General features: G+C 36.7%; 1 protein-coding gene across 2 annotated transcripts in view; it reads right to left on the bottom strand.

The window, feature by feature from the left end:
* The window catches only part of NBAS (NBAS subunit of NRZ tethering complex), a 342,685-nt gene that overhangs the window by 186,119 nt on the left and 143,591 nt on the right, over positions 1-12,975 (bottom strand). For both annotated transcript variants that reach the window (XM_081254071.1, XM_081254070.1), the window contains 3 exons: positions 12,789-12,974; positions 11,306-11,479; positions 3,911-4,044 (listed from right to left, as the gene is read on the bottom strand). In XM_081254071.1, the coding sequence (XP_081110197.1) occupies positions 3,911-4,044; positions 11,306-11,479; positions 12,789-12,974 (494 nt within the window). The remainder of the gene's footprint in view (positions 1-3,910; positions 4,045-11,305; positions 11,480-12,788; position 12,975) is intronic.

Here is a 12,975-nt window from a genome sequence, read left to right as displayed (position 1 = left end):
ATGGAACAACAAAAGAGTACCATGCTATTTTTTATGTTTACAAAAAAAAAAAAATCTGTTAGATCGGAAACCATTAATCTGAAGCCAAAAAAAGTTTTCAGTCACACATACACAAAAGAGGCATTGCTTAGCCTACACATTCTTTGAAAACAAATATACTCATCCTCTCATTATAATGTCTACATAAAAAATGTTCTTTTAATATCATCATTCAATTGATATCATGACTATCTCCTCATGGTAGGCAAATTACTATTTAAAAGTTAATAGATAAGCTCTAATTGATATTTATGCTTATTTGATCTCACTGAAGAACTAAGTCTAATACATTTATTTTTAAAAATTGCACATGTCACTTGGAGGTCAATGATTTTACCTAGATGATTCAAGGACAAGCAAGGGGCATCAGGTGGGCAGAGGGACCATCAAATTACCCACCTAGACCATTTAAGGAAGAAACCCCCCACCACTTCTGCTCTCTAAGGTGCTTGTTAAGAAGAGGATTCTGCATCTCGTCACCCTCTGGGAAGAGCACCTTGACTACTGATACTCTGACATCCACTGGGCTGAGGTTTTTAAATGATGAGTAATGACAGTTTGCTAAAAAATTGTTAATACAATCCACGTTACCAGCCCTTTGTTGCCTACTGAAGGCCCACGGTTCCCAGAGGTACACCTGCTGCTCTTAACTAAGGATGGGAGGGAGCTTGTGGTCATATCTGTACAGGTTTGGGTCATAAATAGATGCTGTGATTATAACTTTTCCTACATGAAGACTCCCTTAACCTGGACTGAGGAAGGGAAGTATTAAGCACTAGTAGTCTCCATTTAGCTTTACCAGTAACAAGGTTAACTGCTTTCCTTCTTGGGGGTCAGTACTTAGACCCTTAATGAGAAGAGATGAATAATCAGGATCTACAAAGCAGCCAACATTTCTGTAACATAATACACAGAATCTAAGATTACCTTACCCTCCCAAAATCAAAACTGAAGCAAGACTGAAAATCTAGCTGCTCACATATAAGGCAATTTTCCAAGGACTCCTATAACAAAAAGCCTTCAGCTTGTCACAAGGCATCCAATCAACTTTTAGTATCCTAGATATAAATTAATGGCCAAGAATCACTAGACATGGAGGAAAGGTCCTCACAGTAAAAGCATAGATGCAAACAAACAGAATATGAAAAATCAGAGATCACGGTGGGGCAAGGGTAATGCAGGGTGTAGAAGTGAATTTATGCATCTGTGAAACAAGAGCAGTATATTACTTTGTTTGAAATTGAATGAGAAAAAGTTCTTGGAATTTAAATAAGAAAGCCAAAATAAATTTTAAATTCAAAATACGGATTAGAAGATAAAACTATAGAAATCTCCCAGATCACTTAACAAAAGATCAAAACATGGGAAAAAGAACAAAAAGGGCAGTAAATAGATTTAAAATGTGCAAAAAAAGAGAAAAAAGGACATGCAAATAAACTTATCAAGGAAACTTAACAGGAAAAAAATATAAGAAAATTTCCCAACAGTTTGAACGACATGAGTTTCCAGGTTAAAATACACGATTTAAATGAGCAATGATAAATTCAGACTCAGAATAAAACACATCCTTATGATACTTCAGAACATTAGAAATGACGGGAAGGTACTGAAGTATTCCAAAAAGGGGAGGAAAAAGCCATATAATAGCCTTGGACTTCTCAACAACACTGGAAGGAGAAGACAAGAGTGATGCCTTCGAAACTCACAAGGAAAAGGATCAGAAACCTAGAATTCCATACACAGCCAAGCCTTCCATCAAGTGTAAGGATGCAATTATGATATTTTTTTGACATGTGATAGTCTTAAAATAAAAATGCCTCCATGCAACATTTGACAGGAAGCTATTCGAGATTATGTTCCATCAAAATAAGGGAATAAGTAAAGAAAGGAAAAGATAATAATCCCAGAAATGCAATATGCAACACAAGAGAGACGCAAACAAAAGTCCAAGGATGAATGCTGTACAGCAGAGTAGAGAACACTTCATATCAAAGGAAGAGAAAAGACAATTCTAAGAAAGATGTTTCAAAAGTAAGAGGGAGAGAGAGAGACATAGAGTGAAAAGAGAAAGGAGAGCTTACTAGATATTTTTGACCTTGAAAAGGAATTTTACACTTCTGTCAGAACAGTGAGGGAGGTAAATGGAAACAAAAAACAATGACAAAAAAGGAAATTATTCAATCCACGAAAAGCAAAAAGTTGCACAAAAAGGAAATATAATCATACCTAGCTCTGTGTAAACAGTATATACATAATCATAATGATAGAAATACCACTTTGACCTCACTGAAAAAAATGGTTAAGAGAAGTAGGTATGGGGGAAGGGTAGGCTTCAATGAAAGGAAGTCAATAATCATCTAAAATTGTAAAATCAATAAATAGCAACATGAGCATAATATTTTAAAGGAGGCAGGCAAAGTCAAGAAGAAAAACACGATCCAGAATGAGTGTTTACTTTTAGAAGACAGGTATCAAAGGATGGGGAAGGAGAGCAACCAATCGTTTTTTATCAATTACAAGTCTTCCTGTACCCTGATTTTAACTAGTACATACATTATTTACTTTATGGTTAAAAATTAGAAGGGGATCATGTTCCCTTGGACTTCATGATTTTAGAATAGAGCCTCCTCATCCTCACCAATTTGTTTTTCTCCATGGCACTGACTTTTCAAAGTGAAAAGACAATATGACCTGTAGAATATCTCACAGTCTGTATTTATCTGTTTTTTTCTTCATGGTGTTATTTAACTTGTGCTCTTATTCCCTACATTGACTGTAAACTAGAAGTTTGGCTTAAAGGATTGGTTAGATTCAGGGTAAGTAATTTTACTTCATACCGCTTCTCACCAGGAGGCACATATGGCTAGGCTGCCTGATTTTAAGTGATGCCATATTTGATAACTTGATCAAAGGTGACGGCAGTCAGACTTAGACTTTATAAAGGTATATTTCCCCTTTGCAATTACAAAAAAAAAATATTTGCTAAAGGTAATACTTTGGTACCATGCAAATATCCCTTCCCCATCAATTTTTCACCTGATTTCAATTCTATTAATGACTATGTGAAACAATTATTTCACATTGGGTTGCAAAATCAAGTGACTTCTATCATTCATTTCTCACACAAAAATAAAAACTTCCTTGGAAGAAAAAGAGAGAGAGAGAGAGAAGAAGAAAGAGAGGAGAAGAAGAAAACCAAAGCATGAGGAAGACTTCTTGTCTAAACACCTGATTTTGCAAATGAGGAAACTGATAACCATAGAAATTATGTGACTCAGCTGTAGTCACAAAGGCTTAGAAACAGGCCCACTGATTTTTCATTCAGTGCTTTTCCATGTGCTGTTAGTAACTTCTCCAGATATGAAATTTATAATATGTACTATGTGTTAAAAGAGTGATTAAAGGAATGATTGTTATGTGATTTCCAAAGAGAAAATATAATCTGATTTGCATACCACTAAATGAGTTATGTATATCCATACATTATTACTTAGAAGTTTCACTCTGGGCAAGGGCCAAGAACAAACAATTCATAGAAAAAATACAATTAGCCCATAAACAAGGAAAAAGCTTAATTAGAAACACAATTTAAAACAAAGAGATATCACCGTCTATCCACTTCAAAGAGTACTTTTTGTTGTGGTGGTAGTGATATTCTTGCTTGCTTTTTAACGGATTATTATCAAGGTTAACAAAAGTATAGTGACGTCTTACATACTGTTAGAAAAACAAGGGTCTATCTCGAGGCAACAGGTTTGCACGTGATCTCATTTTCTTCTTTATATTCCCAAAATTCTGTATAATGAGCATTCAGAGAAGCAACATCTTCCTTTTAACTGTTAGAGTAAAAAGGCACACTGTGGGTTCTTACCCATATCCTCTTTGTGGCAGACATTCTAATAAGTCATAGCAAAGAGCGAGCTGGTCATTTCGTTCACAGTTATAGATGCATTCTAGTGCTACTGCCATCAGTTGGTCCTGATCAGGAATGATTTTTTGCTGCAACTAGAGAAATAAAGCATGTTGTGCTAAATGTCAATAGATTTACATTCAATTTTGCCATATCCCAGTACCACTGTCAATAGAATATTAAATAGCACAATTAATCAGCTGCAGAAACAAATCTTGGTTTTTCTTTAGCTTACAGACTTTTGGGATCTTTAATTATTCTAAATGAAATTGCATTTTAATTACAGAATCAGCAAGAAAAGAAATTTTGTACCCATAAGCTTTGCTTTTGCATCTGCTGAAAACAGATTCTTCAATTCATGACCCATTCAAGATAAAGTAGAGAGAAGAAACACAGTGAACTAAAAAGGCAATTCATTAAAAACAACATTTCTAACCCTAAAACCAAATTTTATGTGTTTTAATCACAAAAATATATAAAATTCCTTAACTAATTTTCAGAGATGTTCAAACCTACTATTTTTCAGTGTGCATTAATAATTAGTCATTTAACACAACAGTATTGACATTCTATTTGAAAGAAGTCACATTGTAATATGGTAATATTCATATCCCAAAATACATTCCATACTTCTGATGCAGAAAAGTGGCTATTGGGGGTCACTTTCCCATTGTAAACCACAGAGACCCATTCTTAAAGTATTTTCTGGGATATAAAAATAACAGATTTGTGCCTTGTTTTTCTCATCTATAAAACTGGAATATTAACATCTTCTTAATAGCATTGTTGTGAGGATTAAATCAATTAATATATGCAGAATGCTTATGATATTACCACCACGAAATCAAAATGGAAGTTTGAAACTATTTTCTTAGAGCCCTTTACAACAACAAAATAAGCTTAAGATGATTTCCATAATAACCATCTACTACTTTTCAACATTTTAGTAGAAACTCACAAAACAGAGAGGAAAGTGATGAAGAGAAGCAGCCAAACAAAGGCATTTTCTCAGTAGAAAAACCACATCAATGGATGAGAAGAAGAAATGGATGGAAAGAGGAAACCTTAGTAAGGTTATCAGGGAAGTAAAGTTTTCTAAAGTACTTGGGTTAAAGGATTTCTTCAAGGTATTAAGAAATATATCATTAATTTGACATCAACATTTGACAAAGAGTTAGTTATCCAAGGTTGCAAAGTGACAAACTGGTGAAATAGGGACAAGCAGGGCACAACAAAAGTGTCAGTAAAGCAGAAACTAACACACTATTGTAAAGCAATTATACTCCAATAAAGATGTTAAAAAAAATTAACGAAAATAGCTAGCTTTTCCCATTTTCTTATTGTGTGCCAGGTACTGTTTCTAAGTGCTTTAAGTGCATTAATTCACAAATCCTCAAAACAGTCCTGTAAGGTTAGTGCTAGTATCATTTCTATTTTACATAAAGAGAAAATCGAGGTGCTGAGGGGACAAACAACTTGCTCAAGGCACAGAGCTGGTCATGGTCAAGCCAGGATTTGAATGCAGGTAACTGGCTCCAGAGCCTAAGCTAAGTGTTAGCTCTCACAATCCTGCAGAAGAGCTTCACGTACGGAAGAACGGAAGAGTCTGAGGAAAAATATGGTAATAAACAATAAAAAAAATATGGTAATAAAAAATATGGTAAGGAAGCATCTGAGGAAGACGAAAAAACTGAAACCAGTTTCAGTCAAGGAACGACGTGGGAAACCAGCTGAAACAGAAGCCAGAGCCCTTGATGTTTTCCTCCATCTTCCTGCTTCCCGTCTTTCCCTCCCTGAGACACTGAAGTGTCACTTGAAAGTTAAATGTTCTAGAGTCCCTGTTTGATCAGGTATGTTCAAAACCCTTTAGTAGACCTTCAATGTGAAAGGTAAAGAGTAAACTTTCTGCCTTCCACTCAGGCTCCTTCACAGCCTGGTGCCCACCCACTTTTCCAGTCCTATGAATCACTACCTCTCTGCTCAAAGTTTTAGTCCACTCAGGTTAAATAACTTGCCTTTATCTAAACATGGCATTAGTCTGATTACATCCCCTTGTCTTATTCTACTCCTACCTGGAATGTCTTCTCAAGGAACTTCTTAAAACCTTAGTCTCTAAAACCTCCCGAATAATCCAGTTTTATGTCCATTTGGCTGACTTCAGTTGGACTTCCCCAGATTTCCAGAGTTTCTTGCTTATACTTGATAACTGCTGGTCCAATGAATAAATCCTCATACTACTCTCTACATGAATTCTTTTTCCTCTCTGTACTCCTACGGCACCTTTCCGATCTCTTCCTATGCCACTCAGCATATCCTTCTTAATACACTCTACTGTGTACGTGAATCATAATGCTCACATTAAGATACTTTTCACTGTTGTCCTATTAGACTCTCTACAGATGTCCAACTTCATATAGTAAGGCACACTTCCTTTTATTCTCATTATTCCTGTACTAATATCTCAGTAGTCACTATTAAACCATCATTTGTCCCACCTCAAGCTAATAGAAGGGAGCCCATTTAGGACTTTCCAAGAAATCAATAAATCTTCCCCATCATGGGCAGCAAATTATCTCCCATATTGCATAGCAAGGTAAAATGTAACAAAGTCATAATTTCTTTCAAAAGTTCTTAAAATTATGCACTAGTAGACAACTAGAAAAAGAACAACAGATGTTAAGCTAGAATACTTGGGAAGCCCCAGAGAAACAAGCAACAAAAGAAACCAGTGAAACAGTGAAAGAATCACTGAAAATTATCATACAAAAATCAATAACTTTCATATACACAAACAATAAAGTTAGAGAAAATGAGGGTAAATAAAACTCAATTTGTAATGTAAACAGAAAATTAAGTGGTTAGGAATAGATTTAACAAGAAATGTGCAAAACCTATATAAGGAAAAATTTTAAACACTCCTGAAAGACACTAAGAAAGATATGAACAAATAGAATGATGTCCCCTGTTCTTGAATAGGGTGACTGAACATTACACTAAAGTTCAGATAGAAAAAAATATATATACAAGAATAACTTTTGAAAAACTGGGGGAAGAAAACACTACAGAGGAATACTACCCATACCAGACTTTAAAAACAGACTATAAGATCTCTATAATTAAAACAGTGTGGTACTTAGTATATGGACAAACAGACCAATAAAACAATAGAGAAACTCTAGAATTAGACTCAAAACAAATGGAAATTTTGTATATGACAAAGGTGGCATCTCAAATCACTCAGGTACAGATAAACTTTTTAAATAAATGGTGCTGCAACAACTAGGTAGCATTAGGGAAAACATAAAATAGATCCATATCTCACACCCTGCGAAAGAACACACTCCAAACAGATTAGGGGTCTAAACATAAAAATAAAGCCATACAAGTACTAGAAGAAAACATGAGTGAAGCCTTGTAAAAGGAAAAGCCTTTCCCACCATGCCTCAAAATACAGAAGCAATTAAAAAAAATTGCTCAATTTGATTACACAAAAAATAAACTGTAAAAAATTTTGCATGACATAATACACCATAAACAAAGTCAAAAGACAACCTACCCACTGGGTGAAATATTCACAATAGAAACCACAGAAAAAGGACTAATTACACTAATGTATATGAATTTCTAAAAGTTAAGGCACAAAGAAACAAAAATCAAAGTGAAAAATGGGGAAAAGGCAGGAATGGACAATGCACAAAAATGACAATGCCTCTCAAGCATATGAGAAAATGTTCAAATTCACTCATATTTAGAGAAGTACAAATTAAAACAACACTGAAATATAATTTTTCACCCATCACGGTGGCAAAATCTTTTAAATATGACAACAAATTGTGTCTGTAAAGTTGTGGAGAAACAGCCATGCTCATACATTGCTGGTGGAAATGTAAATCGGAACAACCCATCTGGAGAGAAATGTGGTAATACCAACACAACCCTGCCTTTAGAGCCCGGAATCCCCTTGCAGTAATATACCCTGAAGAGATGCCAATAATACAAAATAAATATAAACAGGTTACTCGTTGTAGCACTGTTTGTAATTGTCAAATACTGGGAATAGCATAGAAAACTAGTGAGACTGGGTAACAGTTTTCAATTTTATATTTTAATTTATATAACCACACATGGCTAGTGGATACCATACTGAACAGCACAGTCCTAGAGGCACTTTTCAATTTCCTAAGGAGTGTGGGCCCGAAGTAGGCCAACAGGAAATTGCAGCTGAGAGTTTACAGTGTTAACGAGACTTCCCCATGTGTCCCCATTACTGGAACACAGTCTGGTATCTACAGCAGAAGGGCCTAGTACGCATTCAATACTTCTAATCTGGATCCCCGAAGGACCATCCCCTAGGAATACGGGAGAATTGGAAATAGGACAGTCTTTCTGAAACCTGAAACAGCTCAATACCCGATCAGGTTAAAGTGACCTTCACCATACGAGAATGGTGGGAACAGCAAAAACAAGAGTGGCATATTCCATATTCCCCCAAATTCTAATCTATTATACCTGGGTTGGGCCTAGAAAATTGTTTTCTTTTTAATCCATATAGTTCTGATGCACAAATGCATTAAAAAAAAAACAGTATAAAAGACAGAAAACGATATGAGAAGGTAGAATATTTTATTCCCAAGTCATCTCTATCCAGACTTGCCCAAGTTACTTCACAAGTTTCACTTCCCAAGCAAAGAGCAATGGCTTAAAATCAGGATGTTATAAAAGAGAGGAAGAGTCTGAAACACATGAGACAGTTGAAAAGACAACTTTGTATTTGTCTGATTGTTCCCATTATTCGCTCCCCTCTTTCTAGTAGAGGACTGCTCTTCCCTGCCCCATTAACACCAGGTGTGGCCACAGAGCCTTCAGCCTGTGAAGTGTGAGAGGGAGTAATCTGAGGCACCGGGAGCTAAGCTTTAAGAGCCACTGTGTGGTTCTACTTTGTTCCTTTTCCTGTGCCACAAGTTAGAAAAAGGGACCGTTCTTTCAGCCTGAGTCCTGAAATGAACAAGACATGGAACACAGCAGAAGCCCACCCACAGCCTACATGACACTTGTGAGAAATGAACATTTGCTACTAAGATTGCAAGGTCATTTGTTAATGCAGCGTACCTTAACCTAAGCTGCTGGATACAGAAATCGCGGCTCCCTTTATAGCACTAAAAATACCTTGTGCTGATTCACGGCAGATGCAAGGTAAATTCTTTTTGCGACCAGTCAAGGAAAATAAAATAAAAACAATGCTCCAAGGACAATCCTAGCACAGCAAATAAATGTAATCAAGTGATCTAAAGCATCATAAGGAAACCCAGAGTTAACCATTCATTCCTTCATTTGCCCTGCCAAAATGCACTGAGCACTTGCTCTCTACAAAGGCACTGTGCTAGCTCCTGGCAGTACAGAGAGGACAGACCCAGGAAACAAAGAGAGGGAGAGACAAACTTGAACAAGTGAGATATGCATTACTCTAGAGGCAGCTACAAGGCCCACCCTAGCACAGATAAGCCCCTGGAGGTTTCCCAGCAGAGGGAGTCTTGGACAGCAGGATCCTGAAGGGTAGGCGGATATTTGTTAAATGAAGGAAAGGGGCCTGATTATCCCAAGCAAAGGAAATGGCCTCACAGAACACAAAAAGGCATGAAAGAACCTGACAGGGTCAAGAGGTGAAAAGTTAGCATGGGTAAACCAGTGCATTCATGAAGGGAAATGAGGCTGAAGAGGAAGACTAGAAGCAGACTGCAAAGAACCTTCCATGCCACTTAAGAGAGCCCAACATTTACCCTGCGGGCAATGGTAGGCCACCAGAGGTTTTCTGTAGATCATGACAGGATCAAATTTGTGCTGTGGAAAGATAACATCGATAGAAATAGAGAGGGTGGATTGGAAAGGAAGAGCCCAGCAACACCATTATTCTCTGTTTTGATTTTGACATATTTCAAGAAAGGCAAATGGCTATATATTTTATTCAAAAGGCACGTGCTAAATTGCCAAGTAAAAACAACAAAAAGCTGACTATACACAAAGGATTTACAAGTCTCTGTAAGGAAGAAGGATCGCAAACAAGATTACTCGAAAGAATTTAAAGTCACTTCTTTCTTCCTCATAAAACATTCATGTTCAACCCATCCTGCTTCTCACATAGCATTCTGCTGTCATAAGCAACCCACCCTCAGCTCATAGTAAACCACCCCAAATTTAAAATCAGAATACTAAGTGGAAACTGCTTATGAGAAGATGGAAAACTTTAAATAGCCAATGAACAGAGATACTTCTGACAGACAGCCCTTCCAGAAACCAAAAAATGTGAGAGATTAACTAAGCAATGCTTTCCTTTTCATCTTGATTATAATGGTCTACGACCATATACCTTAGAGGGCATCAAATTGCTAACAAAGGCTAGTACAAGGAGTACTTTCAATTAGAATTTAGGATTAGAAGGGGCCTTCAATGCTTCTGCTTGAATCCCAACCCAATGCTTTAACTCTCGCTACAAAGTCAGTGCCTCAAGTGACTACGCCATACTGCTTGAGTCCCCTCCAATGGAAAGGGAGCCACTATCCCTTGAAACAGTATATTTGATTCATGGTTAAATTAAGAGGTTATTTACATTTCAAAAGTAACCCGCACTTAACAAAATGATTTATCACCAGTAAATCTGAACAACTATTTGATTTCTATAAAAAAGATAGACAGATAGATAGATGATAGATAGATAGATAGGTCAGTCTTCAGCAAATATAAGAGTTATTAAGAATAATTATAAGATCTCCTTACGGGATCCTAAAAATTTTAACAAATATTTTGAAGTTCCTCCAGGGTAGAAGTCTTTTCTTCTTCTTCTATTGGTGTTACAGTAAAGCATAATGGTTAAGAACACAGCTGGGAAACTAGAAAACCTATGTTTGAACCCAAGGTTCCACTCCTTACTGTGACCCCGGGCAATTGCCTAACCACTCTGATCACGATTTTCTTTTCCTGTAATAGTAATATAATCAAAATATCTACATCATAGGATTGTTACAAGGATTAAATGAGTTAACACTTGTAAAGTGCCTACCTATAGTAAGAATTCAATACCTTTCAGTTATTAGTCTTTTTGGTATTGCCAGTTTCCACAAGGTAGTAAAGAGTCAACAAACTTTGGAGTAAATCAGTCAAGGTAAACATAATCTTAAAAACGTCCAAAAAAATTTTTGTACTAAACTGCTAAAACATTTTTAAAGAATAAAATGATAACTACTTCTTCTGTTTAAAGAGAAATTACTTGCAAAACCTAGTATTAAAAAATTTATAAATAAAACCTAATTCTGTAGGGGAAAAAGTACGGCGATTTTTTAAGATGTTAAAGTTTCTACTTACATCAGGCTTGGAATGCTGAAATATCTTCAGGGGAAATTTTAAGTCTCCTTTAGCTAAAGTTACTAAATATTCCTTTAATAGCTCATTAGCCACACCAGGAGACTGTTTCTCACAACGATGAAGAAAGGGAACCATCCATTGGTAGGCACTTTTCACATAATTGTCCTCAGAACACTGAAAATGTAATTCCAAAACAAACACACGTTAAATTAAATACCTGATAATAACAGACAAGTTAAAGCTCAAGGATAATCAGACTCATGTGAAACAATGAAAGCCTAACGCTTTCTAAAACATACTCCAATTCACGCCTCACAAGGAGACTGAGAGGCAGCAGGAGAATCACCTTCTGCCTGGGCTTGGTGGAGCCAACAGCAGCAAGAGCAATGTGGTCCATCTCTTAGTATCACGACCACCCTGGGGACCCTGACAGCCTAAGCCCAGCTCTGTAAGACAAACACCTGCTGCTACTATTACTCCTACTGCTGCTGCTCAGTCCTGAGGTCTTCCAGAGCAGAGAGATTCTACCCCAAGAGTGTATGTATGTGTATGTGTAAAAAGAGTTAGCAGGTGGGGGGGGGGGGATAGGCCGACAGAAAGCGTGAAAGAGAAAAGAACAGAGAGAGATACGCATAAAGAAGCTCTAGAAAGGAGTCACTTGAGAAATCCCAGATTCTCTTCCACCCTTTTCCTCTTCTTCTGTTTGTTTTACCCCTTCACATCCACCTTCAAGAAACTCCAAATGACACACATAATCTTACTCATTATCCCTGAAATTATACAATCCCTTCTCTTCTTTATCCCAGGAGATACGCCTGAATCTCTTAAGAGGCATCTTGCATGTAACACAACTCGATTTTCACTGGGTGGATCATAGGGGAAAGAAATTAGTAAGAGAAAAGGAAGGTAGGGACAGAGAGAAAGAGAAAAGGGGCATTGATAAGAGGAAAAAAGATGGTGAGAGGCATGAGAAAGAGAGGAAAAGTGGGCTCAGCAGAAATCAGTTCCTAACTTTGGAGACTGTACTTTCCCCCCACCGAGTGACGCCCCCCAAAAATCTAAGAATGGCTGGGCAAATTCTCCTTCACATACAAACCCTGAAGACAAGATGTTTTCTTCATACAACCACCCAGCCAATCATCTGAATATACAAGTAGTTGGGAATTTTAACAAAGTGAAGGATTAGAAACACGATTACGAGAATGACAGCTAATTTAAATATGCCTCGCTAGAAGGGGGAAAGAAAGTCATATACAGATAAGTATGAATGAAGGGCAAAGAAGGTACAAAACCAGCCAAAATGCTTTTGGATGCCTTCAGTAATTTATTCATAAAACTTGATGCTTTTTTTTTTAAGTCAAGAAACCTTCCTTTATTGACTAAGTTCTCTGGTTTGAAGAACACTACATCTTTGGCTTTGAGACACATATTAATCAAAGTACATACAGAATAGTTAAAAAGAAAGTTTTAAAATAAAACCTACACTATTCATCAGTAATCTTAGTTTTTCAATGTCTTTCATCTGCTGGAGTTCTTTCAAGGTTAGGGTTAAATCACACCCTGCTTCATAAACAAGTGCTTCCAGAGTAACCAAATTATCACAGAGAACCAGCAAACCAGGAATATTCCGCTCCATTCCAAGTCGAATAAGTGACAATGCACAGTCAACC

This window comes from Mesoplodon bidens, assembly GCF_964165515.1.
Source record: "Mesoplodon bidens genome assembly, chromosome: 14".
NCBI lineage: Eukaryota > Metazoa > Chordata > Mammalia > Artiodactyla > Ziphiidae > Mesoplodon > Mesoplodon bidens.
The sequence above is the reverse complement of the archived record's forward strand: the minus strand, read 5'-3'. Positions and strand labels throughout refer to the sequence as shown.